The following is a 16278-nucleotide window of genomic DNA, read 5'->3' on the forward strand; positions in this document are numbered from 1 at the left end:
TTTGCTTACTCCTATAATATTTCAAAGGATTAAGAAATGTTTTACTCCATCTGTCCCTGAAAATTTGTCACTTATTATCATTTTGCTCATCCACAAAAATTTATTACCTTTCACTTTTACTATTTTTGGAAGTGGACCCGCATTCCACTAACTCATTTTTACTTATATTTATTGTAAAACTAATACTCCCACCATCCCAAGGAAGATGACATATTCCTTAGGTGGCACGGGATTTTATGCAATTTTATTTTGTGTTAAGTAGAGAGAGTGAACTGGGAGAGATGGAATAAAGTAGAAATAAATATGTTTTCATTTTAAGTAATGGACTATTTTGGTTGGAACAAACTAAAAAGGAAAGTGGGTCATCTTCAGCGAGACAAATGGAGTACTATAAAAGTAGGACTCACTTCACTAACTTTTTCAATCCTATTACATCTCTTTAAACCCGTGGCAGGTCAAATGATGATAAATTATTAGGGACGGATGGAGTAATAGACTTATACTCCATCTGTCCCATAAAAATACATGCACTTTCCATTTTTGGAAAGTTATCACAATTTATTACCTCTATATATCAACTTATTTTTTATATCACCATTAAATAATGTGGGTCCAACCACTTGTTCTATTTTAACTACCATTCTCCTCATATCTCTTACTTTATCAATTTGTCTTAATTCTCTCATCATATTAGTTGTCCATATTTTTATATAGGACTGAAGAGTATTTATAGACTTCAATTTTAATTTAATAAAATTCCAATTCCAGTTTTATAGTATTAAATAGGGAGTGAGTTTGTTAAAAGTTTTAAATTCTGCAAATGGGATCCCTGTTAGCACCTGCAGGTGTATATATAAATAGGTAGTATTAATATATGGTGCTATTCTTATTGCTTTCATATCCTTCTCTCTCAATTCTATTGTATCACTCCTATAAATAAATATTGGGAGAGTTATGGTGAGACAACCTTGCTGTGACAAAGTTGGATTAAAGAAAGGGCCATGGACTGCTGATGAAGACAAGAAACTCTTCAATTTCATTCTCACTAATAGCCAATGTTGCTGGAGAGCTGTCCCCAAACTCGCAGGTGCTCATCGTAGATAACTCTCTATCTTGTAGTTATTATCTGACTTAAAATATGTGTTTTTATCATGTTTTGTCCTATCTATCTTCCCCATCGTGAGGTAGGACTGCTGAGGTGTGGGAAGAGCTGCAGATTGAGATGGACTAACTATCTTAGGCCTGATTTGAAAAGAGGACTTCTCTCTGATTTTGAAGAGAGATTGGTGATTGATCTTCATGCTGAACTAGGGAACAGGTTCTTCATCCAATCAAACTTTAAAAAAATTATTTTTATTTTCTTCTTTTTTTGCAATTATTGAATGTGGATGTGGGTAAAAAGCCCTTTTGTCGACGGGTGAGGATCTGCTGTTGTGCAATTTTTGCATAATAACCGTGATGTTTATAATATAATAATAAAATATTCAAATAAATAAAATAGAAAAAATTAAATACATACCTATTATTTTGTTGTTGCATTAGAATCATCAGGGTTTATTGTGCAGAATTGCACAACAAATGATTCACGTAGTAGAGGATATTCACATTTCGACACTTCAATTCATCATTAATTTTTCCCATTCACTAGTTTTCCAATATAGCTAGAAGACAAATGATAATGATTATAATTTTATGAATTGAATACATGTAGATGGTCCAAGATTGCCTCCCATCTCCCGGGAAGAACAGATAACGACATCAAGAATCAATGGAACACGCACATTAAAAAGAAATTGAAGAAAATGGGAATCGACCCCGTCACCCACCAACCTCTGCAAGCGGAGGTTGATTCAACCATTTCAACTGATGACAGTCAAAACGATGCGTGGTTAGTCAACAACTCCGAGACTCCCCACGAGATCCTGCTGCCCTCGTCGTCGTGCTCAAGCGGCGGCGGAGCCTCATCGCCAAACGCGGCGCAGAGTATTGAGAAGGTGAATACCAATACACGAGATCAAGGATTTGGAGACATCTTTGATTTGTTGGGTGATTTGAATTGTTTCAAATTTGATTCGCTTTTATCTATCTAGATTTTTTTTGAACTTCTTTTTCGTAGATGAGCCCACAGTTTAATTAGTTGCTCGGAAATTCGAGGTAACAGTCTATTTATTTCTAACAAATGTTCCATACTCCCCCAAAGAATAAGCATTTTACATTCGACACAAATTTTAATGCAAAATTGGTAAAGTAGAGAGAAAAAAGTAATTAAAGTATTGTTAGTGGAGAATGAGTCTCACCTCATTAGCGAGAAAATAGTTTCCAAAATTGGAAAGTGCATGTTCTTGTGGTACAGACTAAAAAAGAGTGCATATTCTTGTGGGACGGAAGGAGTATTTGATATGGACAAATTTTAATAAATTATTTAACTTGTAGTAAATAAAAAACCAAGTGGAATAGTTCTTAATTTTATATACTAATCCTACCCTCCACAATAAAAATCCTATTTTGCCATTTCCTGCCATACAATAAGATTTTTATTTCACTTTTATCATAAATGATAAATAGACTCACATTCCACCAACTTATTACACTCGCATTTTATCATTCATATTCTAATATATATATATATAAGTGAGACTCATATTCCACTAATTTATTCAACTCACTTTTCTATATATTTCTTAAAACTCGTGTCCAATCCAAATATGACTTCCATTGTGGGACGGATGAAGTACTAAATATTACTCTTTCTGTTCAATAAAAGATGTTTCATTTTCCTTTTAATCTGTCTCACTATAAAATGCCACATTTCCATTTTAGAAAAAAGTTCTCTGTCACATTAATATGTCAACTGACAAGTATTACTTTTATTGTGGAACGGATGGATATTAATTTTATAATAATTGCAAGTTAGAATGAATTAGTAAAATTTATATCCACTTATTACATATGAAAAAAACTGGAGATTTTTATATGGAAAGTGGAAACCAATGTTTTAAAAATCGGACCGGACCAGCCAGTTTGACTAGTCTGACTACGATTCAGAAGGTCTGACCTCTCTGGCCGAAAACCAAAACACCTTTTCTCCTCCTTTTCCAGATTTTAAAAATTTGTTATTACGAAGGTTTGAGCTCATGACCTTCCATCCAAATAACAAATAACAAAAGCTCTACCAATCCACCACAAGAGTCACTTGTTACAATAAGAAGATTAGGCTCAAAGGTGGAACCAAACTTCTAAATTATTACCAAGTCCATTTCTCACTTAAACGAGCCCAGTAGTATAATTAATAAGGGTCCAAAACTTCTTCTTTCTTCTTAAAGAAAACAGCCCAGATCCAGAAATAAGAGACCTCACTCAATTAATATTAACTTGGTCCAAAGAGGGAGCCCAATTCTAGCTAGCTAAACGAAGTGGAACCCCAATCATATTGTAGTTCAAAATTAGATTTCATTTTTAAGAAAGAGGTGCCTCTTTCTTCCCTCCATCAATTTCTCCCTCCAACCATGTCTCTCTCTCGGCCATACTGTTAAAAGCTAAGTATCCACGTTGGTTTTAAGTTCGACACGGTTCTCACATAAGGGATACACTACTTGTTTCATGATTTGGTTTTCTTTAGCATACAAAGGTTGCTAAGAATGAATCCTATGTTCTTGGTATGAAATGTATGTGATGGTGTTGGGTAAAGACATGTTCTCGGCAAACTTTTTAATGAAAATGGCAGTAAAGATAAAGAGCATTGAAAAACTAAGGGAGAATATAACTGCTTTAGGATAGAAGCAACAAATGCAAGTGTTTTTTTAATTCGAAAAAGTGCTGTGTGCAATTACACTTTGTCACTATTTATATGTGATGCTAAGAAGGTCCTAGAACTTGGCTATAAACACCCTAATAGCCTAACCAAGTTTGACCACTCTGAAACTAGACGACAATACTCTCCAACAGAATTGCTGTGTGGTCCTCTACATTCTCACATGCTGGAGATTCTTCAGCTCTTGACCAATGGTGACATGCCACTCAACAATACATCTTTCCATGTAGGAACTGATACACAAGGCTCCATCACATTGCAGCACATTCTTTTCTCCTTAACTTCATCAGTTGCATGATTGTCACATGGTGGTGTTTTGGTCACCATGTTAACACTTCCCCGCAATTCGATCCCCGACAAGGAGTAAATTCCCAATTTGTTTCGCAGTCGAGAGAAGAATTGATATCCCAAAGCTTTTGTCATAAGATCTGCAATCTGATCAGTAGTGGGCACATACCTCAGTTCAACCATTTTATCTCTCACCTTGTCTCTTACAAAGTGAACATCAATCTCTATGTGTTTAGTGCGTGCATGTAAGATTGGATTACTCGCTAGAGCAATGGTACTCATGTTATCCACCCACACAACTGGAGTTCTTGCATAATCGACCTTCAGCTCATCAAGCAGAGAAGCTATCCAACTTACTTCACACACAGTTTGAGCAAGACTTCTATACTCAGCTTCTGTACTAGACCTTGAGACAACTGCTTGCTTCTTTGAAGACCAGGAAACCAAATTTTTTCCAAAGTAAACAAAATATCCTGTTACTGATCTTCGATCATCAAGATCGGCAGCCCAATCCGAGTCTGAAAATGCTGTGAGAACAGAGTCTGACCTCTGAACATGAAGACCATAATCTATTGAACCTGCCAAATATCTCAAAATCCTCTTCACTGCTTTCCAGTGTGTATCAAGTGGTGATGCCATAAATTGGCTCACCTTGTTCACACAGAAACTTATCTCTGGTCTAGTTATAGTAGCATACTGAAGAGCTCCTACTGTGCTCCTATAGAGCTTCCCATCCATAAAAGGATCTCCGTCATTCTTAGATAATTTGAGGTTAGTAAGCATAGGAGTGGGATAAGGCTTACAGTCTTGCATTTGCACTTTGTTGAGAAGTTCTTTGATGTAAGCTGCTTGGCACAGGTGAAGGCCTTGTGCTGTATGTGTGACTTCAACTCCAAGAAAATGCCTCACTTCCCCGAGATCCTTCAGTGAAAAGTGATCACTGAGTTTAGAAATAATTTCCTTGATGGCAGTGGAAGATGAACCTGTAACTAGCATATCATCAACGTAGATAAGCAAGTAGATAACTTCTTTTCCACGAATTCTGAAGAATAAAGATGTGTCTGCCCTGGACTGCTGAAAACCAAGAGATAAAAGGACAGATTGTATAGTCAAGAACCAAGACCTTGAGGCTTGTTTCAGCCCATACAGAGCCTTATTAAGCTTGCAAACCAAAGAAGGATCTCCTTGCTCAAAGCCAACAGGTTGTTTCATGTATATTTCTTCGTTAAGATCACCATGAAGAAATGCATTGTTAACATCAAGATGTGAAATTTCCCAACCACAAGTGACAGCAATGGATAGAATCAGTCTAATAGTAGTTGGCTTGACAACAGGGCTAAAGGTTTCTGTAAAATCAAAACCCGGCTCTTGAGAAAACCCTTGAGCTACTAATCTAGCTTTATGCCTAGCAATGCTACCATTAGCATGTATTTTTAACCTGAAAATCCATGTATTTCCAATCAAATTTTTTCCTGGAGGCAATGAAGTGAGAATCCATGTTCTATTTCTCAACAAGGCCAAAAATTCTTCTAGCATTGCAGCCTTCCAAATAGGAATAAGTAAAGCCTCAAGAGCGGATCTAGGAAGACAATCAAGGGAGATTGTGAACACCTTTGGCTTATATATACTTGCCTTACCTCTAGTGACCATATGATGAGTTGGTTTTGCAGATATGTCATCATCAGTTGGCCTGATTGACATCCCTAGTCAAAAGGGTAGGGACTTTTTACCGTTTGGGGTAAGTTGTCACATCCACAATTCTCATGACCATATTTAGCAAGAATCTTATGACTTGTCGTCTAAAATGACGGCCACTAAGTACAATCGTCATTCGAGAAACGTGCGTCGTTGTTTGGGAAACATGCTTGATGTGATGCGATTGTCAAACGTATTCTCTTGATTTGATGTCAAAAGTGTATTTAATACATGGTCTATTCTTTTGTGTAGGTAATGGGACTGCAAGATGTGTTTATCGAGCAAAACCCGGAGGGTGTAGGCAGGGCTACTCGATGTGGTTGTTCAGTGCAAGCGGGTCATGGCACGACTCTCGTGGAGTTAGAAGTTTTGTCGTTATTTTCATTCAAAGTATTGAACTCGATGTAAAACGTCTTTGAACTTCCATTTGTAATTCAGTCATCTCAAACGGACTATAGGAAAATTAAATACTTCAAACATAATATTTGATCACAACGCGCGGTAAAACAGATTAGGTGTGAGTAATATACTAATAAGTCAGTTCTCCAAAAGTCTTAGGAAATAAAAAAATGGACGTTACAAAATCAAAATTAAAATATACAGATGTGTCATATTTGGAAATTAAACTCCCAATGAATATTACTCGCTCCGTCCTATTAAAAATGTCCATCTTTCCTTTTTAGTTTGTCTCATTCAAAATGTCCACTTTCTATATTTGGAAATAAATCTCTCTCTCCTCTCTCCTTATTAAAATATTCAATTACTTTTTCTACTTTATCACAAACAACTATTTCACCTAAAACTCCGTGCCACTCAAGAATGTGGTCATCTTGAGTGGGACGGAGGGAGTACTACATACTACCTTGGATGTACCAACAATCATAACTACACCAGCCTGTCAATATTAAATGTCAGAATCATTTTCACATTTTACGAGTTAGTTTTTAACCGGCTACTTATATTAATTTTATGATTTACATATTGATAAAAAATAAATATTTCTGAAAATTGCTATTATCAATTCAACCTTATCAATCACTGCATTATACACGGAAATTAGATTCTATTTCGAACTAATCGACTATCGACAATCGACTTATACATGTATCTACCTATTTATATAAATGTGACACCTTTTACTATTTTATATTAGTGGATGGGATCATAATCAATTCAACCTTATCAATCATTTCATTATATACGGAGATTAGATTCTATTTCGAATTAATCGACTATCGACAATTGACCTATTCAGGTATCTACTTGACGATTTCAATGTGAAAAACATTTTCACTTTCTTTGCTCATGGTTTACTAATAAATTACTCCCTCCGTCCCACAAGAATATGCACTCTTTCCTTTTTAGTCTGTCCCACAAGAATATGCATTATTTTTTTTAGTCTGTCCCACAAGAATATGCACTCTTTTCTTTTTAGTTTGTCCCACAAGAATATGCACTTTCTAATTTTAGAACTCTTTTCTTTCTAATGAGGTGGGATACAATACTTTGAAATACGAGACGATTTGCTAACCGACTGGCCGAGAAGAGAAGTGGAGAAGATGCTGGGACAATGGTACGGGAGCAAGGGAGCGGGCGAGGCATACGAGTGGTTCAGGCAAAAAGGAGAACGACGACTGTGGCACAGATTTGTGTGGAATGAGTTTGTCCCACCAAAGTACTCCTTCACTACTTGGCAAGCTCTCAAAGGACGACATCCAATGAGGGACAGACTGGGCTACATGAACATCGATCAACGCTGCCCCTTGTGCATGGCGCACACGGAGTCCGTGGACCACCTTTTCTTCAAATGCCACAAGACTTGGGCAGTTTGGAAGGAGATCAAATCTTGGCTGGGAATGCGAAGGAACATCACCACCATACCTGTCACGCCCGCATTTTCTAAGGATAGAAAACACGGATGATCGCGACTAGGGGAGGATTAAAGAAACGGGGAAGAAAGGGGAAAACAACACAAATCGACCATAGCTCGAAACAAATGGGAATAACTCGAATAAAATCAGAGTATCTCAACAATCAACAAATCAAAATGAATATTATCTCAGCGATACAAGAACTCAAAAGAATGACAACTACTCAGCGGAAGATTTGAGAGAAGGAATATGCCACGTGTGAAGACATGACACATTCTAGATACTTAAATTTCTTCACCGGTCTTGGTCAACACTCACCGCACCGGTCACGCTCAACATGCACATTAGTAAAAAGAAATGCATGGTTAAGTACTTGATGTACCCAGTGAACACATGCCAAAATAATTTTTATAAAATATTGTGTCAGCATTTAAAAGTGAATTCGGAGTTTTATAAAAGGCCAAGTCACCAAAACATTTTTCTCACTCAAAAGTATGGCCGCGCAACCCATTTTTCTCTCTCCTCATACCATATCTGAACCTCGTATGTGAAACGAGAACGTGGCCACATTCTTGATCACTGGACCGGCCAACTCGGAAGATAGTGCACGATCCCCTCTGTGTACACTAGCTTGAATAGGGATTCACTCCCTAGACAAACCCGAATTCGATTAAACTCATAACTTCTAGTAGGGACTCACTCCCCACTAGGCGAACAGATAAGCACATCCACAAAATAAAATATGGCATGACACAATATATTTGGAATTTAATCACATAACTCATACTTTAAAGATATTGCGTAAATTTAAAAGTAAGCCTACACAATAATGTAGGATAGAAAGCCCATAAAATACATAGTTAGAAAGCCCACCTCGTTCGCTTAAATTTCTTAACTTGAAAATTCTCACTCCGTCCTTAACTCGCTTGCGAAAGAAATCCTTTTAAAATAAAAATAATAAGCTCATTAAAACTCGAGAAAACATCTAATTAAAAGAATGTATGCTTCCTATGTGAGTGCTCATTTTATCCTTGGTCTCTTCTTAGGGAAATTTCTGGATTCTCGTGTAAAAACTCGGATCAGTATCAACTCAGAAAAAAAAATAATTAACTCCATTACTAAAACAAGAATTTCCAACCCATTACTTAAAAAAACGCCACTCTTCCAAACTTAAAATAGAAAAGGCCGGCCCAAACTCAACTCCTCTAATTATTTGCCATAAGGCCCAAAACTTAAAGCAAAACTCTAGTCCATTTAAAATTTTCTTTGACTTCAAAATTTAAAAGAAGAAATAAAAAGGTCTTCTCTTCCATTTATTCCATTCGTACTCTCTCTCTCTCTCTCTCAATCTTAAAATCCAAAATAAAATCCCAAAACAGAAACTCCAATCTTCTTCCCCCCTCTCTCACTCACCGGCGATTCTCCATGGCGCCACCGTCGTTGTCCCCTTCGCAGGAAACACTGCAGTGTCAGCGCCGACTCCACCGCCGCAACCTGCTGTCGTCGCCATGGAAGCTCCAGGCGCCGCCGTCGCGACTCACCGCGAGTCGCCGGCTCTCCTCCCTTTGCGACTGGTACGCCCCCCCCAACTCCTTCTAATTCTAATTCTCTTAATCGATTTCGATTTGTTACTCGGAGATTAAATTTTCAAAAGAGACAAAGGCTAACTTAAAGATTGAAAATTTGTACAGAGCACGATGATTCAAAATTATCCTAAATGAATGCAAGAAATTCGATGCTAAGGATTGATCGGATGATTACCTTCTTAGGCGGCAGAAAATTCTCTTCTCCTACTCGTTCTTTCTTTATATTTTTTTTCAAGGTTTCTGAATGGTGGGAAACTTGTGGAGGTATATATATTCACATATAAATTGTAGATTTGAAACTGATAACTGATATGGAGTAGTTGAGATATATAATAAATTCTGTGGAGATTTGGTTTGTTGGAGAGATTTTATGGAGTGGAGATATGGAGAAATCGTTTGGTAATGGGATTTGGGAGAAATATATTTGACCAAAATTTGACTGCTTGACTAGAATAAATAATTAATATTTTGGACTTCTAAAAAAATTCCATAAACTCTCAAAATAAAACGAAACGATATTTGGCTAAAATTCGACGATCATCCAAAAACTAACTTAAAAGAAATTAGAAAAAGCAGGGCGTCACAATACCGAGCGCCATCAAGTGGATGATCAAGGAAAGAAGTGGCGTGACAATCATCCGCAAGGCTAGAAGGCTAGCCCTCATGGCAATGGTCAGCCTAATGTGGAGAGCCAGGGATGCCTTGATTCTTGACGGATCAGCATTCGAACCCAAGCACTTGGTGTTTGAAGTGAAGAAAGTAACATGCAGTGTTATACTCCCTTTATCCGCATGAACAAGTGACCGAGCATCTGGGAGTTGCTCTCGGCCACGGGGGTACTCTTTTTCCTCCTAGGGATTTTTTCCCATCGGGTTTTATCTCTAGGAGGGTTTAACGAGGCCCTACCCCTACCTTCATTGGGGTAACGTGGACGGTAGCAATGAGTACAAGCACACCTTGATGGAAAGAAGTACCGAAGCAAATCAAGTGGATCCCATCTTGAAGACTTTAACCGAAGTGATGTCTTATGTTGATTTTGTTGAAGCATTGATATTATATGTTGTTTTTCGGTTTGTGATACAAACTCTTAGGGCTTTGTTTCCCTAGAGTTTACTTCCCCCCCATCGACCTACATAGCTTCGGCTTTTAGGCATGTATCCCTCGGGTATGCCCGTGTCTTGCTTGTACTTTACTTTTTACCTTTATATCACATTCATTGATTCATAAAAAAAAATACTTTATTTACTTTTTCTATCTACCTCTCTCTTACTTTACCAATTTTGCATTAAAACCGATGTCGAACCCAAAGTTCATTCTTTGGGGATGGAGGAAGTAATATATAATTACATATCACAACACATACTAATTATACACATATTTGTTCACAAACTTACTCGTGCGATGCACGAACATTAATTTATACCTTGTCTGTATAAGTGCAAGAATCTTTTTATGTTTTTAGAGCGTAGTTTTTTGTACAAAAAGAAATATCATATAAAAGTATAATTTCGGTTACATTTTATTTCATATTAACAGATGCAACGCATCTGGAAATTAAAAACATTCAATAAATATTTGGAATTATCTCGAATGTATCGGCAATCATACCTACACCAGTACCGGCATACGTACCTGTTAATATTAAATGCGGGAATATTTTTCTCATTTTATGAGCATGAGTTACTAATATATTAAAATAATTTATATACTACAACATATTTAATTATACGTATAATTATCAAACAACACATCATATTATACATATTTTTTTGTTTCCACATACTCGTGCGATGCACGGACATTAACTTAATCCATGTCTATATAAGTGCGAGAATCTTTTTCAAGTTTAGCGCGTTGTTTTTTTATATAAAAATAAATATTCCATATAATTATAATTTCGATCACCTTTGTTTTCATATTAACTGATGTATCATATTTATAAATTAAGCGACCAATAACTATTAGCTACTACCTCGAATGTATCGACGATCATACATACTAGTGTTGCCCACGGTTCGAAAACCGGCGGTTCCGAACCCGGAACCGCCGGTTCCGGTTTTGGCGGAGGCGGAACCGGAACCGGACCGTGAGGCTATTTCACGGTTCTGGTTCTGGTTCCGGAAGTGTCGTCGCCTCGTCGGACTCGGAAGGTAAATAAAAAAAACATGAAATGGGGGGGGGGGGAAAGGAAAAATTGAAAAGGGCTTGGGATCAACTTAAACTTTCAAAGTTAAACTTTTCAAATTTAAGTTGAGTTGCCTACATATCCACAATTTTATTGAGGAATCAAAGCCCACGTAGTTCTCTTACCTTTGGATCAACCCTTTTTTCTTGCAAAATGTTGCCCATTTTCTAAGCAAACACATATCAGCACGCCATATACACATTGCTGCATTTCTAATAGGGGCAATTTGATCTTCCCAAGCAATCAATGCATCTCGAACACACATAGTCAGAATATTATTCAAGCATCTAGCATGGAAAAAATTAGCACTAATAGATAGTTTGTTCTGATTTTTTTTTTAGCAATTGAGAACGAAAGACAACTTATAGAACTACGGGAACAAATATAAAGCGTATAACAATGCTTAATAAGAGTAGCACTTGAGTAATTAAATGGAAGCACAATAGCACAAATGAGAAATTGGAGACAAAGAGAGAGAATTGGGAGATTGAAGAGAGAAACTCTTATTAACACAAGAGTGGGGTAAATGTAAATGAGGATAGAGGGGGGTATTTATAGATAAAAATGAGGGGGAAAATGAAAGAATTCGAATTTGAAATTTGATTTTTTTTTTTTTTTGAAATTTCACAGAACCTGCGGTTTTGGCGGAAAACCGCCGGAACCGCCGGTTTCCGGGACAAAACCGCTGGTTCGGTCAACGAACCGTCTGCAAAAGCTGCGCCATTGTCGCCTCGTGTTCCGCGCCGCCTCGAAAGCCACTGAACCGGCGGTTAACCTCCGGTTTTCACTGTTAATCGCCGGTTAACCCCGAAAAAACCGGCGGTTCCAGCCGGTTTTGCTGCTGAAAAGCTGCCGCCGCCGGCCCCATCCCCCATGCCTCGATATACGCACCCGAACCGGTGGTTCCACCGTTAACCGTCGGTTCCGAACCGTCCCGAACCGCCGGTTCGGTGACGGTTCCGGTTCGAAATATCTTGAACCTGAACCGGACCGCGACCCGAATTCCGACGGTTCCGGTTCGAGAATATTGCCACGGTTCCCATTCGGAACCGGAACCGGCGGTTCTGGTTCGACGGTTAACCGCCGGAACCGGAACCGGTGGGCATCTCTAATACATACACTAGTATCGACCTACATCAGTATCAACTTGTCGATTTTAAATGTGAGAATCTTTTTAACATTTATTGTACATAGTTTTTCATTTTCTACTAATATATACTTTACATATTACAATGTGGTGTAGAATAAAAGAAAAAAGATGAATCTTAAAAATATACATGGAAAATAAGTAATACTTTAAATAAATATATGTGCAATAATAGTATAGCATGGTACAAAATAACAGACACTAACAATGTTTGTGATATCAATTATACATACCTTTTTGACATTACATACTCGAGCGATGCACGGACTATTAATATATTTATACTAAGGTCGAATTTTATAAAATCAAGCAATACCTACATAGGAATAAACAATACCTACTACTTTATGCGATGCACGGATAAGCAATATTTAACACACTTACATTGATTGTAATAATAAACTCGAAATTAAATTATATAAGTATATCAATTCATTATTACTTTTATTATTTACTTCGAAACCCCTTTTATGTATGTAACTTCGTATTGCCAATTAATCAATTAAAAAATGGAAAACATAGTATTCCATAAAAATGGAATTCAAAATAATAATTCAAAAAGAGAAGAAACTATGTTATTACACATAATAAAAAGCGAAGAAATAATATAAACAGATACACATTTAATTATACAAACCTTTTTGTTTTCACCTACTCGTGCAATGCATGACTCTGTGTATATAAGTGCGAGAATCTTTTTCAAGTTTTTTTCATACCTTTTTATATAAAAACAGAGTACTCTATATAATTGTACTTTTAATTACATTTTATTTCATAATAATAGATGGGTCATATTTGGAAATTAAACTCTTAATGAATATTACATACTACCTTGAATGTATCGACAATCATACCTACACTAGGATCGACTTGTCAATATTAAATACGAGAATCATTTTCACATTTTAGGCGCATCGTTTTTAACTAGCTACTGATATTAATTTATAATTTACATATTGATAATAAAATAAATAATTCTGAAAATTACTATTACCACCTTTTACTATTTTAAATTTATAGATGAGATCATAATCAATTCATTCTTATCAATCACTTCATTATATACTGAAGTTAGATTCTATTTCGAACTAATCGACTATCGACAATCAACCTATTCAGGTATCTACTTGTCGATTTAAATGTGGATAACATTTTCACATTCTTTGCGTATGGTTTACTAATATATTAATATATAATTACATATTACAACACATACTAATTATAAATACATTTTTTGTCACAAACATACTCGTGCGATGCACGAACATTTATTTAATCCTTGTCTGTATAAGTGCGGGAATCTTTTTTATGTCTTAGAGCGTAGTTTTTTTTTTGTATAAAAAGAAATATTATATAAAAGTATAATTTCGGTTACATTTTGTTTCATATTAACAGATGTGTTGCATCTGGAAATTAAACGTTCAATTAATATTTGGTATTATCTCGAATTTATCGACAATCATATTTGCACTAGTACCGACCTACGTCACTAACGACTTTTTAACATTAATCGCGGGAATCTTTTTCACATTTTATGAGCATGATTTACTAATATATTAAAATAATTTATATATTACAACACATTTAATTATACATATAATTATTATATAACACATCATATTAAACATATCTTTTGTTTCCACATACTCATGCGATGCACAAACATTAATTTATTCCATGTCTATATAAGTGCGAGAATCTTTTTCATGTTTTAGCACGTTGTTTCTTTATATAAAAATAAATATTCTATTCAATTATAACTTCGATCACCTTTGTTTTTATATTAACTGATGTATCATATCTTTAAATTAACCGCCAATAACTATTAGCTACTACCTCGAATGTATCAACAATCATACCTACACCAATATCGACCTACATTAGTATCACCTTGTTGATTTTAAATGTGAGAAATCTTTTTAACCTTTTTTGCAAATAGTTTTTCATTTGCTACTTATATATAATTTACATAGTAGAATGTGGCGTAAAATAAAAGAAAAAAGATGAATCGTAAAAATATACATGAAAAAAAAATACTTTAAATAAATATATGTGTAATAATAGTATAGCATGATACAAAATAACTCACACTAAAAATGTTTGTGATAATTAATAAGGAATTACACTATAGTATGTATATCAATTGTACGTACCCTTTTGATATCAAATACTCGTGCGACGCACGAACTATTAATATATTTATACTAGATCAATTTTTAAAAAATCTAGCAATATCCGTATAGGAAATAAACAATATCTACTTTTACGCGATGCACGGAAAAATAATACTCCCTTCATCTGCGAATAACAGTCCCGGTTCATTATTACTATAAATGGTAAAGAGACCCCACATTCCACCAATTCATTCCACTAACATATCATTTAAAACTAATATATACAAGTGGAATCCATATTCGACTAACTTTCTTCCACCCACTTTTCTTAACACTTCTTAAAACCCATGCCGGAATATATGGGGCTCCTATTCGCGGACGAATGGATTATTTAACAGACTTACATTGATTGTAATAATAAACTCGAAATTAAATTATATATAAGTATATCAATTTATTAATATTTTTATTATTTACTCTGAAACCCTTTTATGTATGTAACTTGTATTGCCAATCAATCAATTAAAAGATGAAACTATGTTATTATATATAATAAAAGTGAAGAAATAGTATATACATATATATGTAATAAATTTGAAAAAAAATAAACATCTAACTATTACAACACATCTAATTATACAAACCTTTTTGGTTTTGACCTACTTGTGCAATGCACGACCTATTAATTTATTTCCTGTGTATCTAATATAAAAACAAACGTTTGATTACATTTTATTTCATAATAACAAATGGGTAATTTTTGGAAATTAAACTCCCAATAAATATTACATACTACCTTGAATGTATCGACAATCATACCTTCACCAGTATTGACCTACGTTAGTATCAAATGCGGGAATCATTTTCACATTTTACAGGCATAGTTTTCAACTGGCTACTTTGAGATTGCAAAGATAATATCTTCGAGCGAGATGAATTCTTTTAGTTCTTTATGAACTTTGTCAATTACGTACCTTGAGGAATTAATCTAGTGGATGTGATGATGATTTGTGGTAGTACTTGACATAACACCAAGGGACTAAATTTTTCGATTGCGCGAAGGGAAGTGCATACTTTGGTGTAATGTTCATACTTGCATAGTGTGAATTAATTCTTGAGAGGAATATTTTCTATCTTGTGGGAAATAAATTAAAATACTATATGTAGTACTCGGCGTGTTTAAATCAAGGGTCGATGGAGGAATTAATATTTGGAACAATACCAAATATTATATTATTTAAAATAGAGTCCAATGTTTATTACAAAATGTGGCTTTGGGCCTTGAGAAATAAAGGAGTCCAAATTAAATTTATAATTTCATAACTTGGACTACACAATTAAATGAGTCCAAACAATTAAATAAATTCGAGATCTCTTGAATCTATTCTACTCTTCTTTTCCACTCCTTACCGTTACCTGCGAAAATGAAAGCCCCACATTAATCCTAATTGCCATTCAATCACCCAGTTAATTGGCAATCAATCCCAATTACTACTCAATCTCCTCGTGATTCCATTTCCCTCCTACCATATTCACAATCTTCAATCCCAATTGAGAGTAAGAGAGAGCTGAGAGAGTGAA

The 16278-nt window shown here is 35.4% G+C and overlaps 1 protein-coding gene and 1 long non-coding RNA gene across 2 annotated transcripts; both read left to right on the top strand.

Annotated features, from left to right (window-relative positions):
* Positions 1-954: 954 nt before the first annotated feature.
* LOC121770383 (transcription factor MYB20-like) lies at positions 955-2090 on the top strand. Its single transcript, XM_042167121.1, has 3 exons — positions 955-1087; positions 1189-1318; positions 1712-2090. The coding sequence occupies exons 1-3, from the start codon at positions 955-957 to the stop codon at positions 2088-2090; spliced, it is 642 nt and encodes a 213-aa protein (XP_042023055.1).
* A 6909-nt stretch (positions 2091-8999) lies between these two features.
* LOC121770704 lies at positions 9000-9609 on the top strand. The gene is made up of 2 exons (XR_006043810.1): positions 9000-9239; positions 9357-9609. It is a non-coding gene; the product is annotated as an uncharacterized LOC121770704 (long non-coding RNA).
* The last annotated feature ends 6669 nt before the right edge of the window (positions 9610-16278 follow it).

Source organism: Salvia splendens, chromosome 16 (assembly GCF_004379255.2).
Source record: "Salvia splendens isolate huo1 chromosome 16, SspV2, whole genome shotgun sequence".
Classification (NCBI taxonomy): domain Eukaryota; kingdom Viridiplantae; phylum Streptophyta; class Magnoliopsida; order Lamiales; family Lamiaceae; genus Salvia; species Salvia splendens.

Excerpts from the sequence above, each read along its gene's own strand:
- LOC121770383 (XM_042167121.1), top strand. The coding sequence starts at position 955 with ATGGTGAGACAACCTTGCTGTGACAAAGTTGGATTAAAGAAAGGGCCA. Across the intron at positions 1,088-1,188 it reads AGCTGTCCCCAAACTCGCAG|GACTGCTGAGGTGTGGGAAG; the intron begins GTGCTCATCGTA and ends ATCGTGAGGTAG. Across the intron at positions 1,319-1,711 it reads CATGCTGAACTAGGGAACAG|ATGGTCCAAGATTGCCTCCC; the intron begins GTTCTTCATCCA and ends GAATACATGTAG.